The sequence below is a fragment of the Oenanthe melanoleuca genome, chromosome 4A (genome assembly GCF_029582105.1).
Source record: "Oenanthe melanoleuca isolate GR-GAL-2019-014 chromosome 4A, OMel1.0, whole genome shotgun sequence".
In the NCBI taxonomy this organism is placed as follows: Eukaryota; Metazoa; Chordata; class Aves; order Passeriformes; family Muscicapidae; genus Oenanthe; species Oenanthe melanoleuca.
This window is the reverse complement of record NC_079338.1, coordinates 13,321,083-13,345,941: the sequence shown is the minus strand read 5'-3', so window position 1 is coordinate 13,345,941 and position 24,859 is coordinate 13,321,083. Positions and strand designations below refer to the sequence as shown.

General features: G+C 39.9%; 1 protein-coding gene across 4 annotated transcripts in view; it reads right to left on the bottom strand.

Moving 5' to 3' along the window:
* Nucleotides 1-2,597: 2,597 nt before the first annotated feature.
* LOC130253055 (integrator complex subunit 6-like) overlaps nucleotides 2,598-24,859 on the bottom strand; it is a 39,454-nt gene continuing 17,192 nt past the window's right edge. The window contains exons 3-19 of one of the 4 annotated variants that reach the window (XR_008840503.1): nucleotides 23,766-23,915; nucleotides 23,257-23,346; nucleotides 22,773-22,956; nucleotides 21,862-21,990; nucleotides 19,938-20,101; nucleotides 18,714-18,866; nucleotides 17,011-17,143; nucleotides 11,123-11,217; nucleotides 10,255-10,365; nucleotides 8,364-8,579; nucleotides 7,764-7,887; nucleotides 7,060-7,202; nucleotides 6,514-6,745; nucleotides 5,494-5,886; nucleotides 4,028-4,121; nucleotides 3,229-3,603; nucleotides 2,598-2,868 (exon numbers count right to left, since the gene is read on the bottom strand). Coding sequence is in view for 2 of the 4 variants with exons in the window: in XM_056491309.1 (XP_056347284.1) it covers nucleotides 3,504-3,603; nucleotides 4,028-4,121; nucleotides 5,494-5,886; nucleotides 6,514-6,745; nucleotides 7,060-7,202; nucleotides 7,764-7,887; nucleotides 8,364-8,579; nucleotides 10,255-10,365; nucleotides 11,123-11,217; nucleotides 17,011-17,143; nucleotides 18,714-18,866; nucleotides 19,938-20,101; nucleotides 21,862-21,990; nucleotides 22,773-22,956; nucleotides 23,257-23,346; nucleotides 23,766-23,915 (2,511 nt within the window). In the remaining 2 variants the exon portion in view is untranslated. Of the gene's footprint in view, nucleotides 2,869-3,141; nucleotides 3,604-4,027; nucleotides 4,122-5,493; nucleotides 5,887-6,513; nucleotides 6,746-7,059; nucleotides 7,203-7,763; nucleotides 7,888-8,363; nucleotides 8,580-10,254; nucleotides 10,366-11,122; nucleotides 11,218-17,010; nucleotides 17,144-18,713; nucleotides 18,867-19,937; nucleotides 20,102-21,861; nucleotides 21,991-22,772; nucleotides 22,957-23,256; nucleotides 23,347-23,765; nucleotides 23,916-24,859 lie in introns of those variants that run through there. The other 3 variants (XR_008840504.1, XM_056491309.1, XM_056491311.1) reach the window with 3 other exon arrangements.

Here is a 24,859-nt window from a genome sequence, read left to right as displayed (position 1 = left end):
TACTAAAGAACAGACCAAAAGAAATCAAACTCAACAGCCTACACTGCTGCCATTTCAGGCAGCAGTTTAGAGGAAGAACCAGGAAAAAATTACCAGATTTTAAAAAAAACCCAAAAAATAGGTCTGGTGGGTTTTTTTACAGCTTCCTGCAAAGGGAGACATACAATTGCTTGACCACAGCACAGTCAAGCACAGCACAGTAACAGCCTCTGCAGCTACTATTCTGGAAGATGACAATCTCTGATGCTGGTTAAACCTGGACAAGAATACACAAGCCCACCATAAATGCACTGTGCCCCCAAACTGGGAACAGCAGCACCCAACAGACACCTGCCACAGTGACCAGCCTGGAGCTGCACAGCTTAGGAGGAAAAACCCTTGATGTCCACAAGGGAAAAAATAAAGGAAACATGCACTGAGGAGGCCTAGCTAAGAGAGGGCCAGAAAACAGATGCAGCAGAACTCACACTATGCAGACTCCAAAAGCACCTCACAACCCTTCCAGCCAAGGAAGGCAAGTGCTAAATTTGTTAATTCAGATTGTTAAACAGGGCTCCTTACAGGAAGCACAGAGCTGTATTTCTTCCCTACTTCCCAAAATTCAACTGTGCCACATTATTTCAACCTTACATAAACAAGGGCTCAAAAATACAAGTTTGAGCAAAGAACAAATGGCTTCCAATTCCAGGATGCATCAGTGGACTCATCCTCTCTCCTGAGCCCTTGCTGAGGGACCCTCCTGCTGTGAGAGGTTCACCTGTCACACGGGTCACAGCCCTGGTGACACAGCTCTTGCTGCTGGGCCATGGTCTGTAACAAAAAAGGCAAAGCCTGACACCAGTGTGCCCTCCTGACTGTCCCTGAAATGCCAGCACAGCTTGGGACTGTGTTTGTTCAAGGCATGTCCCACCCACATCCAGCACTGGGATCTGGCTCACAAGGAATTCTCTCCATTAAGAATCTTCTTAAACCCGTTGTGGAGCATTTTCTGCTTCCTAAATGAGCCATTTCCATGTGGAATTCAGGGCTGTGTGTGCTCTTCATCAACTGGTGTTGCTCCTTTTTCTTCATCTCTGCACTGACACAACCCCTGAAGAAATCTTCCTTCCTTCTTTCTTATGAAGACTCATGTCCAGTTCACTATGGTTTCTGCTGCTCTAATATTCTAACCCAAATTCAATCTATTCAGATAAAATAACGCTGAGGTAAAGGAAAATTCTCACTGCTTGCACTTGAGTATTTTGTAGCTTCTGAGGTGCAAGATTCCAAAGGAGTGAATGGAAGTTACCAGCTCCCTGCAGCTGATTTGGCAGCCAACTGCATCCCACCAAAAGAGCAGGTTTACACACTAACAAGGTCATTAGTTAAAAATATGGCCCCTGCTCAGACACACAATAATCAAGTGAGTGTCTCTGGAATTGGTGATGAAAATTGAACAGCCATTAACTATATGGAAGAAAGCTGTCTCTTCTTACCACCTACTATTTCAAGAATAGCACATTACATGCAACCTGATGCATTTAACCAGGCCATTTTACAACGAGGTATGCACAGTGTATCTGACCCTCTGTAAATAAAATCTCTTCTAAGAGTCCAACACTTGGCATGGGAGGTCCATCACAGTGACAAACAGCTGCCATGTGAAATTCAAAGGAGTAAATCTTCCTTTGTATCACTTCCAAGGTATTTGTAGGGTTTTAAAAAAAAACATTCCATTTTATTCATCTGCACAGATGAATAAAAGTTACTTCTAAGAATCAGGGTACATTTATAGTAATGCCTTCCTCTATGCCACTTCATTCATATACACCACGACAGAGATTTGCTGTTGCTGTATTTAATTTCCTTCTCAAATTTCATTTCCTTCTTGGATTTCACTGGTGCCATTCCAATGGTCAAACTGCATCTTCCAAGGAAACCAAGGCCACTGCTTCAGAGTGGATGGAAAAGATGTTTCACAGGCTGGTTTGTACTAAAAATAACAGCAGGAACAGAGTACAGGGTCACCACAAGAACCTGTTTCCCTGCCTGGCCTGTCCACTGGAATCCCTGGGATAGCTCCCATACGAGGCCAAGAGCACAAGTCAGCATGAGCACAACTTTAACCTGTCTTTTAAAGAAAGCTGTTAGAGGATCAGAGGAGGTTATGAGCAAACAACTGAAAATACACACTCATCCCAAGAGCCACTCAATACTGGCACGTTACTGGTACTGCTTTAAAGAGGAAAAAAAATTACATGCAGGTGGCTTCAGTCTTCTTTGTATGTCCTGTTATATAAGGAATTGCCTTTGGACAAAACAGTTAAGAGGAATAGAGGAGAGGATACCAGCTCAGGTAACCTAGGGTTTGGTAAACTGGAACTTATGGCCCTCAAAACTGAGTAAAAACGTGCACCCCAGAGGCCAAGCTGAGTGACACCTGGGCAGGTGCTCCAGGGTACAAACACATTCTGCAGCTAACACCACAAGCTGTGTTTGAGAATGTGAAACACCAGGTTCAGCTGGTTTTACAAAAATATCCTCAGTCTGCTGGTAACAGACAACTAACTGGAGGAACTCAGTGCTGCCCGCTACAGACTCCTCAGATTAGCACTTCTTAAAAATTAATAAAATGGTTTATTTTATATATACATATGTTCCAAAAAATTTATACAGTTAAAATATCAAATTAGTGATCTGGTAACAATACTGTTCAAAATAATCTCTTTTGTATGAACATTAAAATACACGTTTTTAAAAGCGTTTCCTTTTAGTGCTTCCAAAGCACAGCGTGTGCCAAGGCCACCTGAAGAATCTCCGTCCTCCTCACAGGATGAAAGAGAACTGAAGTCGGGGACCTGGGAAGCCTCAGGTGCACTTTCATAATGTCTGCAGACAAAACAGAAGAGAGTCTGAGGTAGATTGTTTAGTGACCATCAGGTGGTAACAGTCACAGGGCTGTCTTTAGCTTTCATTAACACAATAGCAGTTTCTTTACTCTCAATCTACACTGAATCTCAAGTAAAAGGCATGGCTAGCAGTTCTTGGGAACAAGACCCTTGTCTCTGTGGTGGCAACATGCAATTTTACCAGTGCAGGTGTTTCTGGGAGGGTTTTTTTGGGAACACACGGGCTCTCTCCACGATGCAGACAGTGTGTGCATTTGACAGTGCCCCATTTTAGTGCAACCTGCTGCCTATAGCACGTAAATGTCTAATGACAGCGTTCAAATGAGTAAATTCTCATCACCTGCAGGAGGGGCAGCAATGGTTATTTTCTTCCGCCTGTTGAGCAAAGAGCACCCTCCACAGGAAAAAGCCACACCTTTCATAGCAAATCCTTAGTTATAGCCCAGCTTCTGCCGAATCAGGCTCTTAAAGTTAAAGCTCCACTGCTTCTTCTCAGACTGTGACAGTAAAATCACTTGACTGCCGAGATGGTGAGGGCAGCAGCTCCGTCCTCTTCCACTCTTCTGTGGCACAGCAAACTCGTTCCTGGTCCGCATTCGTCCGGCTGGTACGTTATTATCTACTGTTGACATGATTAACTCTGTTGGGTGGGCTGGTGAAATCTAGTTCCTCTAGTATTCTCTCTAAGTGTTGTATTAAGACCCGTTTTTTAAACCTGCAGAAGAGAAGGAGAGCAATATAAATTTCTTCTTCCAAGAATACAGTTGAACAGCTTAGGAATATTCAGCCATGACAAACTGTATTACCAGAGGCTCTCTGTTTCCAGTAGGGAAGAGCTTGCTTTATTTCTGGCATTAGAATGGCAAGAAAATTTAATTTAATACATCTGCCCCTCCCCAACCCAATCATATTTTGAATTCTTCTTCAATAACAACCTGTTATCTCTCTAATTCATATTTAAATTTTATGTAAAGAGCATTTCTACATAAAAATGTAATGGTAGTTTGACCACTCAATTATAATTTAAATACGTCAAACCAGAAAATCAAAATACTTGCACTGATAAAGTTTGTTATGTACTACCATGATCTAAATTAATATTTAATTTATGACTCTGAGTCACTTCTATCTGTACAAACCTTGCTGCTTCCTTGATAGCAAATTCAATGAAATACTTCTGAATTTCCATAGGTCCTTGCACCTCCTCAAGAAGAGAAAATATTTTTTCATAATCTAAAAGAAGAGATAAAAATTCAACCATGTATTAAAAATGAATGTTGCAGATGCAATTTCAGAAAAGCTCAAGAGCCAAAAAGGAAAACTAAAGCCCAGTTTCATGTATCTCTGTATGGTAAAACACATAAAGCAAGAAAAACACCTGCATTAGCTTTAAGAGCAGAACACAGGTGATAGAATAATTTAAAGTAATACTGATGATCTGAGAATTGAAATGTGGCACCAAAGATCAAGGTTCTCTTTAAACAGCAGAAGCTAAGAGCATTTATCTTCAGAAGATGCAGGCTAGTAGAGAGAAGCCTCCCATTTCCATGATCACAGTTAACATGCACAGGGCCACCAAACCCTGATCTGGCCTGAAGCCATCACTTCTGAAAGCAGAGGTTGCCATTAGATCTCTAAAAAGACAAATTATCAACCCTTAGTGTGAGCACAACATGACTGTCCCATTGGTACAAGGTAAATATGTCCACTGCAAAAGAAAAAACTGGACATATTAAATTGCAAACAAATTTAAAACCAGCATTGTTTCACTATTTCCCATAACTGACCCCAGTATGAATACATTTATGGTGCTGTGACCAAGAGTCTGCTCAGAATGATGCAACAGGTAGAGGGAGCATAAATGGTCAGACCTCTGAACAGATATACATATTCAAACCACTACAATTTAGCTTCTACCTCTGATGACTGCTTGAATTCTGCAGCAAGACAGGTGACTCTAACTGAACACACCGTTTTATTCTACATCACCACTAACTAGGCATGAATTTGGTATAAAATTGGACGAGTCCATTTTGCAGAATGTCACTTGTAGTCTTCAGTTCTTAAGAGTTTGCAGTTCTTAGTGTCTCATCACCAATTAAAAAATTAAACACATCACAAAATTAAAAAAAAAAAAAATCACTTGCACTAAACTGCTATTCCCTCTCAAGCATATTCCAAGAGATATGCCTTTGCCCTGAAAAGGGAATTTTGATGGACACAGAGCAAGAAGCACACTTTGTGTACACAGGAGCAATGCAGCCTAAGGCAGATAATTCAGTCTCATTATATCACTGGTAACAAAACCAAAACCTCTGAAAGGTCCTGCTTTCACAGGGCACCTCTTACACCAGTTAACATGTCTTTGAAGGCAAACAGGGTGACTTGGCACTCAACCTCCCAAGCACAAGTCTGAACTTCAACTCACCTGCCCAGCATTTCCTCTTTTTTTGCCCCTCCATTGCTCATTTATGAGCAACCAGAAATTAATCTGAATCTGAAGTCGTGTGTATATTGAAAATAGCTCCTTCCTTCCAGGAAAAGTCTTCTCTCTCACATCACTTATGATATATACTACTGAAATAAAGAAACCCAAATAACTTACTTCTTCCAGGCTTGCGAACCTCTTTCATCACTTTAATTTTGATGTCAGCATTGCTTCCCTCCAACATGGTAGGTGTTATTTTAAAGGAATTTGGCACAGATTCAGAAGTAGACTCCATGGCCCGCTTTTGGTCATCTCCACTCACACTGTAATTCAGAGGCCCTCGAACAATCGCGTTGGTACCAGGTTTATGATCCAGCCCATCTTCACTTAAACAATTGAATTCAACAGGTAAGGAGTCTAAGTCGTTGGGTAACATCTCATCCTCTCCCACAGCAGCTGGAACCACAGGAGCCATTTGCACAGGCAAGCCATCAATTTGCTTCTCCATTGACTGACAATTTTCTGCTTTCTTCTCTCCATTGCCATCTTGGACAACACTGTTATTGGTATCTACAAGTGAAAAATACGTATCTTACTGGTGCATAAGTGCAGCATCAAAAGAACCAAATAGAAGTAGCTCTGCATCCTTTCTGTCTGAAGTGCTGTGTAGCAATCTGACAGTGCTGGACAACACACTGATACTTTTATTCAGCTGTGGATGTGACCAAGGGAATACTTCCCCTTTGGACTGTTACATCTCCTATCACTGTTGCAAAGCCACTATACTCTGTATTCCTAGTGCAATGTCATGACTCCTAAGTAAACTCATGTCTTCCTTCTCTTCCCCAAACCCAGCTAATGGAGTTTTCTTCTGAATCCATTTGATGAAATAGGTGGGTATGAAAATTCCCATTTGTGGGAAATAAAACAAACATTATTTTAACTTTCTTTCTTTGCCACAGAATATGCAAAGAAAACCTAAAACCTGATCTATCTTCTAAACCTTATCTGAGATACTTTCTACCTCCATACAGTTTAATTTCTGATTTCATTAGCTGCAGCAGCAGCCCGTTTATCTAGGCCAACAAAAGAAACCCACTCCTACGTGACAGCGAAGCACAGATGCGCTGGCAGAACCTTTTCCCTTCCTCCCCAGATCCCCCCACCACCCCAGCTGCTGTACCACAGCTCATATACCTTTATTTGCTGGGACACCCTTGAGGCTGAGGGAGGAGGGGGAGCCAGGAGCAGCAGGAGGCCCCTTGCCACCCACGTGGTTGGTGACGACGGGCGGTGACTGCGGGCGCCGCAGCAGGGGGGACATGCTGCGCCGCCGCTTCAGCGACGCCGGCGTGTTGGGCTCCCCGGGACGCTTGATCTTGTTCTGGGGCCCGGCCACAAACTCATCAGCTTCATCTATCATCATACCCTGAAAAAAAAAAGGAGTAATTTAAGTAACAGTACAAAATAGCAACTGTTTCACCAATCCACTGATGAGTTGAGTGCCTCTGTGTTCAGACTCAAGTGGCTTTCAAACACTTGACAGCTCTCAGAACTGAGATACCCAGTAACCAGTGCCACTCTAAACCAGCACAATTCCATATAAATTCCTCTTGGGAAACATCCCTCCTTTCCACAGGCTGCACAGGTTAGCAGTACATTATAGTTGTGGGGAGAAATTGTTCTCACAAATTATTTCAAGTAGCATCAAATATACACAGCAGCCAGCAAGGTCCCCCCTACCTTCTTGTCCTGTTTGAATGGATTGCCAAATGTATGGAGTCTTTTTGGTTGATCTGGGTCAATTTCCCGAAGAGGTGAAGGCATCATTTTCAGGTATTCCTGGTAATTTCCCATCTGAGCAACAGGAACACTATGAAGGCAGTCTGCAACAGAAAAGAGAACTTAATTTAGTCTTAAAATTGAGGCGATACAAACGTCACACCTCAATTTCAAGTGTTAGCATTTAAGAACTAGAACTGATTATTTCTTTTGACTACAGAGAATGAACTGAAGACTACAATTGTGGAAATAAGCCTGGCAAGAGCGGAGCTTAATTGGCAGAAAAATAAAAAATAAGCAAGTTTAATTTCTATGCTGACAACTGCATCTTTAGACCACCAACACCTCACAAAAAAGCATAGAGAGCTCCTCTCTGCCTTAAGCCCCCATTACTTTATAACACATCTACAGAACCCTGATGAATGTGAAAGCCCTCCCATGAAACTTATTTTTAAATTTCAAAGCAAGCATGACATCTTGCATGACAGAAGGCAAGGATTTCCTTCCTTCCCCTTCAGAGTCAAGAAAAGGGCATTGTCTGACTCAGCAAGACATGCAATGGCCACTTCTGCTCCCACACCAGAGACAAAAACCACTACCTTAAAAAAATAACAGAATTAGCTATATTCTCTTCAAGCTATTTATGAAGAACTGTGACTCCTTACCTTCATCCTGCCCCAAGATAAGCCTGTGTGTTTTCAGAAGATTGGTTCTCATTCTAGTTAGCTGGTCTAGAAGACTGCGACGAGGAATATCATATGCATTTCTGAATGCCTGTGGCTTCAAATCCTAGTTTTGTAACAAAACAAGTAACTTTCAGTTAATTCATCAGTTCTCATGCATGGAGAAATTCCACTATGAACTGTAATAACATTAACTTTTAAAAAATATTCTTAAGTAACTTTAGACTTTCGTAACTGGCTACAAGCAGCTGTCTTTCCAACATGACCTTATTCAGCATTAGCGCTTTCAGCTCCATTAAGAGTAAGCACATTAATTCATGGATGAACAACAATAGCTGTCTTTTGCAGAGACTGGCACTCAGAACACAGTAATTTTCATTTACTACCATGGGGTTTTCAAACAGTATCCCAAAATCAAGTGCAAAAAAACTGCATTTACTCTTCTCCCTCTATGTCTATCCTGTACTCATCACAGTTCAGCAAAGGTACTTCCTTTCTACACTAAAAGTTATCCATAAAAGCTATCCATTTAAAACAGATAAGAATAACTGCTTAATCATGCAAGATCACAGTGCTGTTTACCTTGTTTAAAAGTCCTATGTGGAATCCAGCAAATTCTTTAACATTCATTTCCGACAGTCTCAGAGGAGATTCCCCAGTGATCCCTTGCAGCAGTTGTTTAAAATCCCTACTGTGTACCAAGGAGAGGCCACTGGAGTGATTTTTCACTTTTATTCCAATTTCTTGTGGAACTTTCTTACCCACTGAACCTATTATCCGTTCCGATTCTATTTTTGTCTAAAATGGAATCATACCGTGAGTTAAAGAATCAGCAGGCATTGCACATTTCCAGTACAAAACACACAGTACATTAGCAGAATAAAACTATGAATTTAGTACCCTACTACCTACCCAGGGATATATTGGATTACATAGATTAGATCTCAAGCATAAAGAAATCCTAATGTGCTAGCATATGGAAAAATATTTAGCCAGTGTATCTAAATTTATATGCCAGTAGGAGGTCTGTGAATATCCCTCATTTTGCTGCAACTCTGTGACTCTCCTGTGTCCCTGAAGAACCATTTTTAAGAGGAAAGAAAAAGCAAAATGGAAGGTAAGATGCCTTAGGTTACAATAAAATTGCATCTAAAACAACAGTATTTTTTGGATATAGTAATATAATTTCAGTTTATTTTTGAAGCAACCTATGAACTAAGGTTTGCCTTGCATGTTTGTATCAATATAAGAAAAGTGGCAAAAGAAATCTGTTTTATGAGTACATTTCTAAAAATGTATCACTTCTCCAATTAGAACAGATTTCTTATTACAGCTACAGAGAATTTTAATGTATTAAGCTCTAACTGTATTCAGAGTTAAGGTTTTTTTTACCCACTAGCAATACTTTCCACAGGAAAAAAAAAAAAAACCCAACCAACCAAAACCCCAAAACCCACTGTGATTGTAAGCCACTTCCCCCAGATCTCCTCCTCTGCAGAGTTTACTTCATTATCTGTGGGAAACTGAATTTAAGGACAGCAGGAGCACAGCAGAATTCTGGAATTGCCTGTGCCTATAGAGGAGTTTATAATGCATTCCACACACTCAAACTGTTCCATGTGCTGAGAACGTCTGTGAGAGCCACAGCAGCCATCTCCAGTCAGTCCAACTCCACAGTGCAGATAAATCATATGAATTTGCATAACATTAGATCACCAAAATACCACAGCAAGTTTTATGTCTAGTAGATTCTCAGTCATTCAGAGGCTTTGGGATGTATTTTGTGCATTCTTTAAGGCGGAGGATTTTTTTCTTTGTAATTTTAAAGGCTGCACTGCTTCCCCACTGCCTTCTAGATATTGAACTGCTGAGTTTTAAGAGCCCCTCATGCTAAGGAGGAAGAACTTCCAGGCCCTTACACCTGGAATGGCAGTCTTAGCAAAAAGATCCATAGGACTATTTCCCACAGGTCACATTTAACACACAGAAAGACTTTGACCTGAAGGAAACAGGAAGCTCAGATATAAAGCTTGGACTGTGATTTTATCCCCCCAAGGACAAGAACACTTTTTTTTTTTTTTTTTTTGGAAAATACACATTGCCAAGGGACACATGGAAATAAACACGAGACTGAAAGCAAGCCTCTGACTTCAGCTGTGAAGAACAATGGCAAGAGCAGCCATAAAACCAATTAGTGATTATCTTCAGAGTTTAAAGTCTAGCAGATATTCAAAGTACAGCTGAAGAACGTTTCATTTGCATTCCTCTCCACCACTTACAGAAGGCACAATCACTGGCTACAGAACCATAATGGATTCATCCATATTTGCAGTGGAAATGCTCATCAATCTTCAATTACAATATTTGCTGCACACCCATATGAACTCCCACAGGGATTAACTGCTTTATAATGAGATTACCACAAACTAAATAATCAACGCACTTCTAATTGCAAAGGTTTCATCAATACTACCTGTTGGCTGAGTTTTTTAAGGTAAGAGATAACACTGTAACTAAGTCCACAATCTAAATTATCTGATATCAGATTTGGAGCTCCCATCATCCTTAGGGCTTTCTTTAATGGCTATAAGGAAAACAAAATACACAATAGTAAGAGAATAAGTATTTAAAAAAGAAATTTATAAGCTCAATTATAGGAAGCTAAGGCACATAGATTAGTGCTCTAGCTTTTCCACTTTTGGCCACTAAAATTCAAGTCTATTCAGATAACATGTGACATGAGTTTGGTGTCTAACTAGCTCACAATGGACATTATGCCACATCACCAAGACACCACACAGCATGGTGCCACTGGCAATTTCCACTCAAAGGCTCAGGTCCAGAATAGCCGGGATGATGCAAGTCCATATTGAGGTGCATTGTCCAAGCTACACATAGAAGGTGACACAGTGCCTCCCTCCACCCTTTATTTGGCCCAGTCAATATCAGCTTCCCAAGTTCTAGCACTTCACCCACATTAAGAAAAAACCTAATCTGCACTTTCCTTATCCAGTTACAAAAATAATGCCAAATTTGGCTTCTCTGAATGTTCTGAAGTACTTTTAATCAAAATAATTTAATATATAATGATCAGAAAACACATTTATTAAACACTTAATATCTTAACATAGCTACTACTACTCCTCAGTATTTCTACCAATTTTTTAAAATTCTTAAAAATGTTTGCTCTAATCTACATACCTCTGAAAGGCAGAATGTTAACTACCTATAATGCCATCATAATTATGTTAAAAAAATTTACTAGGAAGAGGTATGATGCAAAGGACTCTGGTCACACCAGCCATTACACCCCAGAGGATGAGATGAGAAGAGGAACATACCAGTAAGTAGTAAGGAGGCATTGTTTTTAAGTAGTTGTCAAAAGCCTGTCGCCACTTCAGGTTTGGCTTAAGTTTGTGAACCTTAAACAAGTCATCTGCAAGAAGGAAAACAACAAAAGAAAGTGTCATTTATGGAGTCCCAGAACTTCAGCTTTTTCCAAAATAGTTTGTGGCAGGTTTCCCCCCATTTTCTCCCCTCACCCATCTCCCAATGGGGCTTCCCCCCAAAACCTGCTCTTAACCTGAGGTGTGAAGGATTGGGAATCCCCAGTCCTAGCTGCAGTAGGCAATCCAGAGCAAGTCCCCATTACAAACAAACTTACAAGGTACACCAGACTTAAACACTGCACACTACCAGCAGCATGGAAGGTGCAACAAATCCACCTGTTAAAGAGTTTCACCTCCCTTGCCTCTCTCTTGCACATCAGGGAGTCCCTGTATCTGATTAAATCAAACAACATTAATTTGGTTCAATTTCCATTTTCAAACCAGCTTTCTTCTGTTCAACCTGTATGATGAATTCTGGTCTCCGGTAAAAATATTCTTTGGCATCAAAGAGAAAGAATAAAAGAAGTCAAATCAGGGAATCCTTCTGGTCAGCTTTGCTGGACTTGCTGCCATCAGCAGCAGCTGCACCTGGCAGACAAGGGGTTACTTCCAGCCAAAACACCTGCCTCATGCCAGGGCAGCAAAGTCTCCCATAGGTATAGACAAGAGACAGAAATTAGCTACAAAACCTGCTGTCCTTTAAAAAGAGGGGCAGCCAGATGTTTCTTTCCTTTGGGTACTGTTTCAGGCTCCAGGTGTGCACCTGGCCGTTCAGGAATGGCTGAGGTGAAGCCTATTTGCTGTGCACACTATGAACTGTGACTGTGGTCTCTACACCCAACACAGCATCCTGCAATTTACCATTTGCAATTATGAATTATCCACTGAAATAAAGGTTCTTCTTAGTAGGATAGTAACACGCTGGCAAAGTGAGGCTAATGGAAGGATATGCAGGTCTGGAGAAAGGGATGTCCAAAAATTAACTGGGGAGAGCTGCAGGAGACAGAGATGCACAGAAGAGGGTGTGCAAAAGACAGATGCAGCAAGGAAATTGTTTTCTCCACAGTGAGTTTTCAGGAAGACGTATATGGAGAAGAAAATTTGACTTGCACAGTGCTCTGCACAAATTGAACAGATGTTATGATACTATTTTCCAAGTTCTCATAGACAAACCACACTCAATTACAGGTATTTTCCAATCTAAATGAATTCTGGATTACATATAAAAACCATACTACAGATGCTACTTCTTTTCTTCCCTAGCCTGAAGAAAGTGGGCTAGAGTTGGAGAGGACAAATTAAAATTCAATTTAAAATCTCAACATGCTTCAAGCTTAGCACTATTATCCAAAAAATCCTGGGATGATATAATGACATATGGCAAATATAAAATAACATCCATTCTTATCTCACAGACCTATTACCTTTTTGCAGCAAAATGCAACTTAAACTACACCCCTCTCAAAATTCAACATAAGAAAACCCCCACAATTTAGAAAGCAACATGTTCAGTATTATAGCATGTCCTAATATTTTAGTCTATTGTTGGTTGAGCACAGCTTACCCCTTAAACTCCCTATCAGCACTTGATTAGGGTCTCACCTGCTGCTCTGAGGCTGTACCAGTAAGAGCACACAGGCACTGTGACATGGCCCAGCCACTCTCAGCTCAGCCAGCTGGGGTCCCAATCCACAGCTCTACTCCCAGACATCAAATGAAAAGGCACCTCCCTGATCTCTGCTATCCTAGGAAAAAAATCTCAAACTTCTACAGAGCTTCAACTTTTTAAAATCAGTCTCCCCACAGCACAAACCCACTGCAGGAACTGCCACCCTCTCAACAGGGTGGTAAACACAGCCACAAGTTTCAAAGAGAACTTCACCATCAGCATCTTACCTGCCTCTGCCTCGAGAGTTTGAGACACACACTGTCAGCAGACTGCAACACAGCCACATGAAGGGCACTTTTTCCCCTGTGCCCTGGGCTGCACATGATGATTTATACAAATAAGCAGACTAACAATAATGCAGTTAACTATGTATTTCACAAATTAAACCCCAAACTTTTGCAGATAAAAATCAAGAAGTATTGAAAAAAACCCTTACATAATTTAGTTTTACTTCTACCTAATTATTTGCACATACTAATTTCTGCATAGTTTACTTAATGCAGAATTCTTTTTACTTCTGAACTCCGAGGGAGTTAAAAGCACTGTATAATTGGAAACATGGTATTAAAAACTATCAGGAACAGGCTGCAAGCTGCAACAACTCAAGGGATCAGGTAAAACCACACAGACCAGTTAACTGCAAACTGTATTGCAAAGTCTTTATCCACTTCAAATTAATGTACAAACCTACCAAATTATGACAAACAGGACAACAATACACACTTTTAACACTCAGTACTATAGAAAGGGGCTGGATTCACCCTTTAAGATCAGTGAACAGCTTAAAAAAAGAAAGCAAGAGAGAGAGTCAGCAGGTAATTTAAGTAGTTCAGCTGGAGCCTAAATTACAATAGTTCATGCACCATGTAACCCAAAGTAAAACTTAAATTTTTTTTTTTTTTAATCACCACTCACATTAAAGTCCACCTGAGCAAATATGCCACCATTCCCTCTTGACCCCTGTAATTCTCCTAATTATGCACTAATAGAGACACTCTTCTATTCTAGGTAGTAGATTCCTGATTTTATATTCACAGGAAACAGTAACCTTTCCTGCGAACAAACCACCTAGCCAAAAATAAGGCACTGCAATGGAAAACAGCATCCATCATAACCTAAGAAAGGCATTGTGTCAGTTTCCCCATTGATACAAAAGGTATCAAAATGTATTTGGCTGTCCCTCCCAGAGCTACAGCATGCTGGGTGAGAACACTGGTGCGAACATAGCCCTTAAGTTTCCAGAACATAAAATCATCACTTGCAGGTTCTCTCACAGAGCCTGTAAAAGCATCAAAGGAAACTGTCCATGCTGCAGTCCTTCACAGGCAGACATTTTCTAAAGCTCATCCTGTTGCATATTTAGACCCACAGAAAAAGGGTATTTAACCATCTTCTCAAGGCATTTCTGCATGGCTGTTTCACTGCTGCTTCTGCTGACACTCCCAAAGAACAGTCACTCTTACTGCCCAGCAGTGCTTGTCCTCCCACCCATGCAGCTAAAAGGAGCCAAGGAAACATCTCAGACAAGGCAGAAGCATTTAGAAACATACCTCATCTTTACTTAGCTCTCCCTAAAACCCCTCCTTCAAGTTCTTCTTCATGAACTTGGCCGTACAAATGTTTTTAAACAGAACAGCACCTGAAGTATAACAGCTTTGCAACAATCCTTCAAGAGGAAATTTCTAATCATCTGTGGGCCAAGCATTCAGCATTGAAGAACAGTAGCATCTGCCTGTGAAAAGCTCTGCCTTCAGCAGCCTCCCACTGAACAGAAAGAACTGCACTCCACCTCCTCAGTTCTGGGAGCAAACCATCACCAGGCTAGTCAGGACTTCTCTCTAGCATTCTGAAAGCAAACTGGAGCTGCTGGGAATGGACCCGAGACCAGTGTTTTCATCAGCCAACCAAACACAATGCATGAGTCCATTAACACACACGAGTCCATGAGCTTCACTGTTTTATCCAGTCCTATTAATTGGTTCCTTTCCCTTACAAAGCTTCTGAATGAAGGCTCTGTAAGTTAAAAGACAGCAGAAGCTACAGCATTCCCAAATCCACCCTTGCAGAAGCCAAGACATAAAATCATCAAAGCTACAGTATGTGGTACAATTTACCTCCTTCTGCCACAGACCATTACAACTTGTTTCAGTTTGCATGAGTACCAGTTGCAAGCTGCCTCATGCCTATCTATCTTACCTGTTTTTAAGGCTGTCTTACACTGCTTTTCAAAAAGAGAATTAGAACTTTGCCTGCTCAGGAATGTAGGAGGAAAACAAAAATGTAAACAAAAAAATCCTTAAGAATCTTACTATCTGTTTATAAGGTTGAACACATCTGATAATACAGTACAAATATACAGTTGTAAAGTGGTTTTGTCTTTGAAAGTCACCAGAAGGAACAAAGGCAGACTATCCATGGTACTGTCCCAACCAGTCCTCCAACACAACATTCTATCAGTAGGGCAGAAGCCACTAGAACCACACTGATGCACCAACATGGGAGGTAGTGGCTGAATGGAGCAGATTTCTGCTCTTGGGAGCTCTCACATCCTTTTAAATCTGGGTGAGAGTAATGAAAAATTGGTTTTACACACTCCAATCAGTCCTCTGTTGAGCCATCAGTATCCACTACTAGTGTGTATGAAGGAGAACACAGTTCCTACCTACCTACAGAGCCAATATTGCTAAAAATATCCACAAATAATTTACCAGGTATGTTGCTTATCATCTCACTCATTTTCTGTACTGCTAAGTAGATAAGGGCCCAGATCTACTTTTGTGTTGAAGGTATATTCCACAGAACTTAATTCTACCATGTCTTGGAGACCAAGGATAAACCAAATCCTGGAAGGAGATCTGAAGGTGACACTGTGTGTGTTTGCATGAACAATATAGAATGCATGTGATCCATGCCCTCAAGAAAACATCCACTCTACAACTCAGGCAATGTGGAAGCTCTGCATTTTCCTGTGAAGAGCCTTCAGAAATGTAAGAAATGGATTATCAGGTGACTAAACTGCAGAATAGCACTACACACACTGGAAGTGCCTTTCCTCAAAGAAAAGGAAGAGCTTTACACCCCTGTAAAAAAAAAAGCAGGGGGAAGACAAGAGCTGCCAGAGAAGACACAGCAGAACTGCAAATGTCAACATCAAAATGAACAGGGAAGTTAATTTAGGATCAGTGATGGCTTTTTAGCTAGTGGATCTGCTGCAGTATTTTAGGAACCACAAATTCACCAAAACGCTCATCCTCCTTGCACACTTTGGGACAATTATCAGGCTATACAGATAACTACAAAAGACAAGCTATCAGCAAGCAAAAATTTCTTCTTTCTTGGTTATGACCAGGATTATGAAAAAGCATTCCTGAATTGTGTTCTGATCTTTTTTTCCTAGAAATTAATAAAAAAATCCTGTGTAAGACAGTAAGACTCAATTCTCTTGGTCACTGCTCTTCTGTGTCATTAAAGACACCCACAAAAACCAGAACAAAAAAGCCTTACAGCATCTGCAACTGAAAGGGTTAGTGGCACCCTGGAAACTCCTCTCTGCCATTACCTTTATGTCAGATCCCTACCAACCACAATTACTGTGGCAGTAGATCACACAGCACCTTCTCATATCATCTTTCCTTAGAAAATAATTTCATTGTGGGAGTAAAAAAAACAAAAGCAAAACCTGGTCCTTTGGGCAGGAAAGAAACGCAGACTGTTCCACTGCTCAATTCCTTCTTACTGCTCTAAAACTGCATTAGGGAATTCCCTTTTCCCAACACCCGTGACAAACACTGCATCTCATCTTCCTGTAAAAAATAAGCTGCTACAAGAGCAACTGCAAAACCTGGATACACCACACCCTAAATGAGGGAAAAGAATGGAGGTTGAAGCTTACTCCAGGTTAAGGAAGAGGCTACGTGTCTAGGAGGTGAACAGCATCAAACATGCACTGGAAGCAGGTAGCTCTCCTCCTCTGCTGGAGAGAAAAAAAGGGAGAGGGGGTATGAAAATCCTCTCCTCCCAAAGTAGGTTAAAAGAGTTTGCAACATTCTCTACTCTCTGATCTCCATTATTTTATAATGGCTCAAACTAAGGCAGAACACCAACCATTATTGTTTTGCTTTTATACTCTGAAGCAGCTGCACTGGCAGTCCAGTGCAGATGTGTTACCTACCTAACAGTGGAAGTAAAACAGGGTAGTTGTAAGGCATCACAAAGAGGTTTACACAGGTTAAAGTAGTGCTTGCTTTTAAATACCCAAACGGGTGGCCAAGTTCGCTGTATTTTCCACTGCTACTCACAAATACCTGACAAAGAATAAGAGAGATCATTGTATTAGAATGAAGAACATGAAGAATATTAAGCATGGGATATTTAAAAATTCAAATCAATCTGGACCCAACTGCATTAAAGACAGCAAATTACCAAGCACAGACAAACCTGAACACATCAGGGTGAGTATGGACTCACATTCTATAGTCACAAAACATTTAGTGCACACCCAGCAAGAGTGGAAATGCTCTTCAGAGTAATCTTTACTACTTTAGTGAAACTACTGTGAAGTGATGCTTTGAAGAGTTTTTGAAATTATTCAAAATAGGTTAGGGGACATATGTTGGAGGAATGTTAAATAAACAAGCTCTTTGAAATCAGTCTCCTGACACAAAAATAGCATAACTAGTATTTATAATAACAACACTGATAAAAAGAAATGCAAAACGTTTTTAAGCATAGAAATTAAATAAAATAACCATTCAAGAAATGTCTTGATTATGCCCAATGCCAACATTCTTAAAATTTTATTTTTTAAGTGCACATATATGAGGGTCTTAACCCTGAAAAGCAATATATGTAAACAATATTTCAACAGGATAAAAATGGTAGATGCTGTTGACTGAGGCAAGCAAAATAACCCACATCTAAGTCAAAAATAGTTTTCCTAGAAAAAAATAAACCTTGCAGCAAATAGCAAGTGGTTTTCCTCTATTTTTTCAGGGCATAAGGAACAGGGTTTGTTACATGGTTTCTATGACAATGAGCCTATTCCTCTGATTTGTAAGGGTCTGATGTGTAGCTGGAAGAAAAAAAGCAGTTTTTGAAAAACAGCGGAGTAATTTTAGTAACTCAGGCAAATAATGTACCTATGAATATTTAAAGGACATTTCTGAAATCAGGTTTTTTTAAAGTAACTTTAGTTTTTCTTCTGAATATGGCATGACGTATTTTCAACTAAGTTGTAGTATTTATTAGGAATACAAAAACAGAGACACCTCCAAATTCACCTTTCCAGCTAAAGAACCATATCAAGCATACTCCTGGTGTACACATTGGGCTAATATTTAAAAAAACACCACAAAGAAGGGAGCCTGATTTTACAGAGGACACAGAAACTTATAAAAAAACTACAAAAGGAACATGTGTCAAAGAATTTCAGCAAACAGAATTTTGACCTCTTCAAGGCAAATCTAGTCAACAGGATCAACAGCTTCCATTCAATTCCCATCAGCAGCTTCAACCATCTAGTGAAAATGATTTGCAGCTGTTCATTAGGTAACATGATGGAAACTAGTGCTGGGTTTTCCCTGTAAGCAAATGGAAGCCTGCAGAGAATTTCAATTTAGCCAAAAATGGAACCTGGGGGGCATATTTCTTAGCAAAATGAGATGGACCTAGAAAGAGAATTAAATGAGATTACAAAGCCTGTGGAGGGAACACCCAATTCTGACTCCTGATAATTCTCTTAGAAAGGAGGTAAGTGAAACCTTGACATGTTTCTTCTCTTCTGGTGCAGAGTTTGAACCAGACCCCAATTCTCCAGGCTTGCAGAGACTGAAGTACCTCAGATTACATTTCTAGAATCAAAAAAAGGGCAAGTACCTGCCAGCAGGTATGGGGAGACTTTCGTTCCAAGATGTACTGGGTGAGGGGTGAAGGCTCAAGCTCGTACTTGTCAAAAGGAAGCTTGTCTATGACCATGGGCTCACAATCCACACAGGAGAACCTCACCACGGGGTGAGCTGTGCGTGGAGGCTGAAAAGGGGGAAAAGGTATCAGTTTTCACATATTTATGGTAAACAAACCAATTCTCTTAAAAACATCCATAAGTGGATATTTCACCATCCTATAAGTCTTAAAACACTTAGTTTCCATAATATTCCTTCAATAATATAAATACAAGTTCCCATAACAGAATATAGATTAACTAAATATTTCTCTAATTGAAAAAAAATGCTCACACTGATACATTCTTCCTACCAAGACAAAAACATGGTCAATATGCCACTATTTATCTCTATGTTAGAAGCTTCATGTCCATCAAGCTACAACAATACAGACAGGTTTAAAGGAAACTTCAACTCTTCTTCCCAGTTTGAAGTTCACAGAAAAACAGATGTGAGATGGCACTCAATTCACAAAGAATCTCACAAAGAATTCTCCACAAATCTCTTTTTTTTCCCCTCCTCTTTAATCAGGAGGTGAGAGCAAGGGGAATGGACAGACAGTACCTTATGCACTTGCAAAGTGCAGGAACAGAACATGCCTAACAAAAGAGAGATGTTTAGAAAGGCTAGTAAGGCATGCCAAATGTGTCATCAATTCAGTAAGAAAAGGAGAAATTAATACTGCTTTCTCCTTATTTTCTGCAGGGAGCAGCTCTTCTGTTTCAGTTTTAATTCTTCCTACTAGTGAAAAAAAGGAGTCCACACATAAAGTAATACTGAGGAAAAAAACCCATGGTTGATTTTCTTTCAAAAACAATTACTCCTTTTTCCATGTAAATGAATTTTATAAAGCTTTGATTAAAATTTAATAGGCTCACTATGATTTGTGGTACGTGAAGTAACTTACAGTTCATTTCTATAATCTTTAAAAACCATTCAGCAAATTAACTAACCATATACATGGAAGTGAACTTTCTGGATACAAGAAATGTCACAGGTTACAGTATCCACATCACTCTGTTAAAAACAGTTTTAACCTTCTCAAACAAAGTCACATCATATTATAAAAGAGAAAGTAAAAACTACTCTATCCATTATCTATTTTCAGTCTGATCAACTATTAGTGCAGAATCCTTATTTCAGTTCTTATTTTACTTACCAGTGTTGGTGAATTCTGATCAGGCCAAAAAGATTCTGGGATTGGCCAATGCCCCACAGGAACACCCGTTTTAGGGTTAGGCCGTACATAAATGAGTTTATGACAACTATGCCACGGCTGAGAAGCAAATGAATTGATGGGCCTGGATGAATCAACAAGTCCATCTAAAATTTAAACAAAGCAAAATAACAAACAAAAAGAAAATGAAAAGCTACATGCATGCATTTGTCTGATAGCAAAATTTCTGTATTAGCAGCTAGTACGGCATTTCATTACTCTTGTTCCAAAGACATACAGATCTTTACATCAGAGACTGAAATAACCTATGGATCCAGGGGTATCACACAATCATCTGAGAAACACTTACAATATTTGCCCTGATCTCCCTTCTGCTCCTGTAGCACAGCCATTACACAGTGAGTGCAGTGAGGCATACTCACATATTATGGAAAATATATTTGCTTAAGCTCAGTGTCTGAGCTCCCACAGGCAGCACCAAGCTACTGCTGCTGGTTCTGCTGCACCTAGAAAGGCTGAGAATTGGCATTTTCATTTCTACATGGGCTGCAATGCTCACTGACTGATGCTGACCCTATTGCAAACTTAAAGAGGAGCAAAGTTTCTTGGAGAAGCTGGATCCATCTTACAATAGGCAGCTTTTGCCACATTTTTAATTACAAGAATTCACAGATCACTTGAACTCCACAGTCTGCTGCAAAGGCCAGCACTCCCTGCCAGTCCACCAGCACAGACACCCCTGCACACTGAGGACAAAGAACTCATCTGTTCTAGTTTTCAAAGACTGCTCTTCAAAGCAAACAGCACAGAAGACATCACCCACTTAACCAATCTTCCTTCTTTTATAAAAACTTTACATTACTGGTTTTCCCTGCTGTAGAGAATTGGCCAGTAATACTGTGGAAACCATGTTTCAGTGACACATCAGTTTGGTTTCTCTGCACTATAAAAACAGTGATTTTTGCAGCTTGGGTAAATCCTATTGTATTTCTCTCTAGTTTAGGACTTCCTCAACTCCCATAGACATGAAAAGTCTTGACATTTTTACACATTCATATCCACAGTCCATCACCATTCAAATGTGACAAAAATGAAGCAAACAAACCCACCCCTCCAAATTTCACCAGTTTTTTTGCCACATAGAAGAGAACATTTGGCCCACCAGAGACACGGGAATTTGCTGCTGTGCTGTCTAGCACAGCATTATAGGAAAGCATTCTTTAAATAAGCAAAAGAAGAAAAACAAAAATGAAAGCAGGAATAAAGTTGGCTTTGCTAGAATGTTCAGGTGATGCTAAAAGCTATTATGTTTTCTGATATTCCAGGATCCTAACTTCCTAAACTGGAACTAGTCAGCCCTCTCCTCTTCCTTTAAGCCACAAACTTCTGCAATCTGAAGATCTGCTTCACATTTAGAGTACAATTCCCTCTTCCCTCTTATGCACTTGACTCACAGGGAGCAAAGTAATTCCTTGTTCTTAGCACATATTTTCACTTGCAGCTAAGACCATTCACCTGAAACTTACTGTTCTGTGATCAATTAGCAGAATGAAAATGTACAGAAAATTAAGCATTGAGATTGCTTCAGAGATGTTTAAGTGTTTAAATACACTACTGTTAGATTTAATTAAGTACAGTCTTGACAACACTGTAATTCAAACTTAAATGCTTCCTGCAAACATTCACTTTCCTCAGTCATCCAAAAAAGAGGTAAAAGGAGTGACACAGAGCCAGCCAGCAGTAGATGATCTATACAAGCATGTGCAGACATATGGCATCATCCTGTACACTACAGGGAAAAGGTGGCAGGAAGGACATGGAACACACTTAAGGATACCTACATACAAACAAAACATTTTGTCTTAAACATTAGGAGCAGGGGAAAAAAACCCAGGAATTACTGTACCTTCTCCAATAGGAGCTGGGTCTGGTCCTGACTTCTCAAAGTTAATAACAACTCCACTTTGGACTTTCTGAACTAAAGATTCTAAACATTGATTCAACATTCTTTGTGTCCGAACGCAGTACGAACGACCTATTCAAGAGAGAAATTACATGGGGAAACAGAAAAGCAAATTTTGAGTACTCTTACTTTAGATGTTTTATTACCTAAGTCATATTGCCAAGGCTTGTAATTTTATCTGAAATAACAGCAACAAACTCTGTACAAGTTTATGTAAAAGGCAAAGTACTTTGCAAATGCAATCCAACCAAGAAAAAGCACCAAACCCTACAACCTGCTGAGATTTTACTTGTTACTAAAAAGAGGTCATTAAGGCTGGACCAAGGCCAAGTTTATAGAGGCCCTTAGGAAGGCCTGATTTCACCAAGACTATGTAATCTATCTTCTTTTGTCTAACCAGACCTCCTCCTCCCACACAACAACTTCTCCAAGCACCAATTAAAAAAAAAATTCTAATCAACATATCAAGCAATAGGCTCCAGAATTATTTTTTTAAAGATTAAATTTAGCTTATCAGCCCTGCAGCAGAATTAATATCTCACTAATAGCAGTTCTGCCCAATTCAACTATTAAATAAATAATTTTTTTTTAAAAACCTCTCATGATGAGCAAAGCCAACCTCCAGAATAACTAAAGAAATTTTCCAAAACCTGCTGCATTTAGAAAATGCTCTCACATCTAGATCTGAAATAGAAGTAAGTTCTGCTATGCTGCTGGAATCCAAGAAAGCACCACATGGATTCACATGGACACAAAGCAAATCAGAGAAAGCAGGAAGAGGTGAAGGTGAATTAAAGGAAAAATATTTCAAGGCAAATGCCAAATGTGAAGCAAAGGAAAAAGCATCCAGTTACCTCCTGTAACCTCACACATCTGTGTGATAGCAGATTCATCAGTAGGCACACTCCCAAGCTGCTCTGGCTCAGCAGATGCAGCTCCTGGCAAACGCAGTACCAGAGCAAACAGCCTCTGATCCCAGCGGAATGGTTCTTTGGTTAGTTCACTTCCAGGCAAAGGAGAATTCAACGGAAGATGAAGCTGGGAAAAAGAGATTTAACATTTTACATATCTGACAAACCAGCTAAAAACATCATATCCAAATTGATTCATTTATCTGTACAAGATCCTGTTTCTCTCCAGTCCACTAATTTATCTGAAATTCTCATCTCAAAACCCTTACAGACTATGAACAGTGATAAGATAGCTGGTTTCTATTCTCTATAAAAACAAGTCAACGATGAAGGGGTACAATTAGCAGGAAAAAAAATTATTAATATTCATCTCAGCATAGCACCAACTTGCACAATCATAACTTGAAAGAATTTAATGTAAGTTTACCTCTTCTTGGACTCCAGCTGTATTTGTCAGTTTGTTTCCATCTGTGATGGTAATCAAAATAGATGGCTCCAAAAAGAACGGATTCCTTCCCTACAGACAAAAGCACAACAATGGCAAGAGCACCCTTAACACACAGGCTTAGAGGCTTGTATTTTTGTCACTATAAAATAAAAAGTAAGATAAGCAATCTTTCAAAATAATCCTGTAATTTTTTATTAAATAGGTGTGGAACCACACAGAACTACACAAAATGGGCTACTCCTGTGTGTCTGCAGTTGGGGCACTTATACTCTGCCTCTTTGTACTTCAGCAAGGAAAAAAATCCCAGGGTCTTTTCAGTAGCCATAATAATAAAAGAAGAGTTCCCAGTTCAAGCTCTTATACAGAGCTATTCATTATTAAAAAAAAAAAGTTAAATGCAAAAATGAACCATCAAAATCCCCCACCAACTGTTATTTAAAAAAACCATAGAAATATAAAAGACAGAAGACTGTAGATAAATTTGTTACCTGTCCATAATTGTCTATTCCAGACACTAATCTATTGAGATTTAACAAGTCAAACGATGACCTGAGTGCCTGACCAAGGGTTGTTAGTCCTGAAGCCTGAAGGTTTTTCAGTTCATTCATGAATGTTGCATGGTTTTCCTTCCATCCAGCCTGTTACATAAAACAAAAAAGCTTATTAGTTATTCTAGCAGCAAACTGCAATCAACTGCAAGTTGGCATTTATCTCTCTTCCCAACAAAAATTAATTATATTCCTGATTAACGGATGAACTGCACCATTTACATGCTGCACACACCTAATCCAGGTATGCACAACTTGATTTGAAACATTGTTACACCTACAATGGGAGACTTAAGAAATACACACACTGTCAAGCACTGGAAAAACTTTGCATTACCATGAAAACTGTTGTAGAGATGATGCTGTTAATAGAAGTATTTGGATTTAGCATGTGAATATTTTTTTAGGAGAAACTGCCAAGTTTGGAAATCAGAAATGCAGCTGCCAAAGTAAAAGCAAAGGTGAAACCAAGATTAAAGCAGCATAATGTCACTACCTCTTCTGGCATATACTCATTCCCTTTTTGTCCTTTTCTCCATAAATTAAATCTGGAAGGGAAGAAAGGAGTGGCTGCAAACACCCCATGTGAGAACTAAATCACCATTTAGCGTCTCGGTGTAACAGCTTAAAATTTTGGAGGTATTTAAAAAAATTATTGCTAACAAAGCCTAGGATCAAAGGAACAGCAAGTGATGAGGATGGATCAGTTCAACCAAGCACTCAGGAGCTGCTGGTAAGCAGGCCCAACAGGTGTAATTCACATACCCTTCCCTTAAAAGTGGTTTGCTGCACAGTTGGGAGGCTATTTTAGAGAAGACCAGCTCACAGGGAATTGGTACAGGATTTAAAGTTGGCTAAAACAACCAAAGCTTGAAAGTGCTGGATATTCCCATAACTCTCAGCCTTGCTATTACACTGTACTCTCCAAGGCACTCCTGCAGCAAGCAAGCAGTTATTCAGCCAGGCTCACTATCATCTGGCACCAGAGACACTCCCATGCTCCACCAGAAATCCCAGCCACGCAGACATGGAGA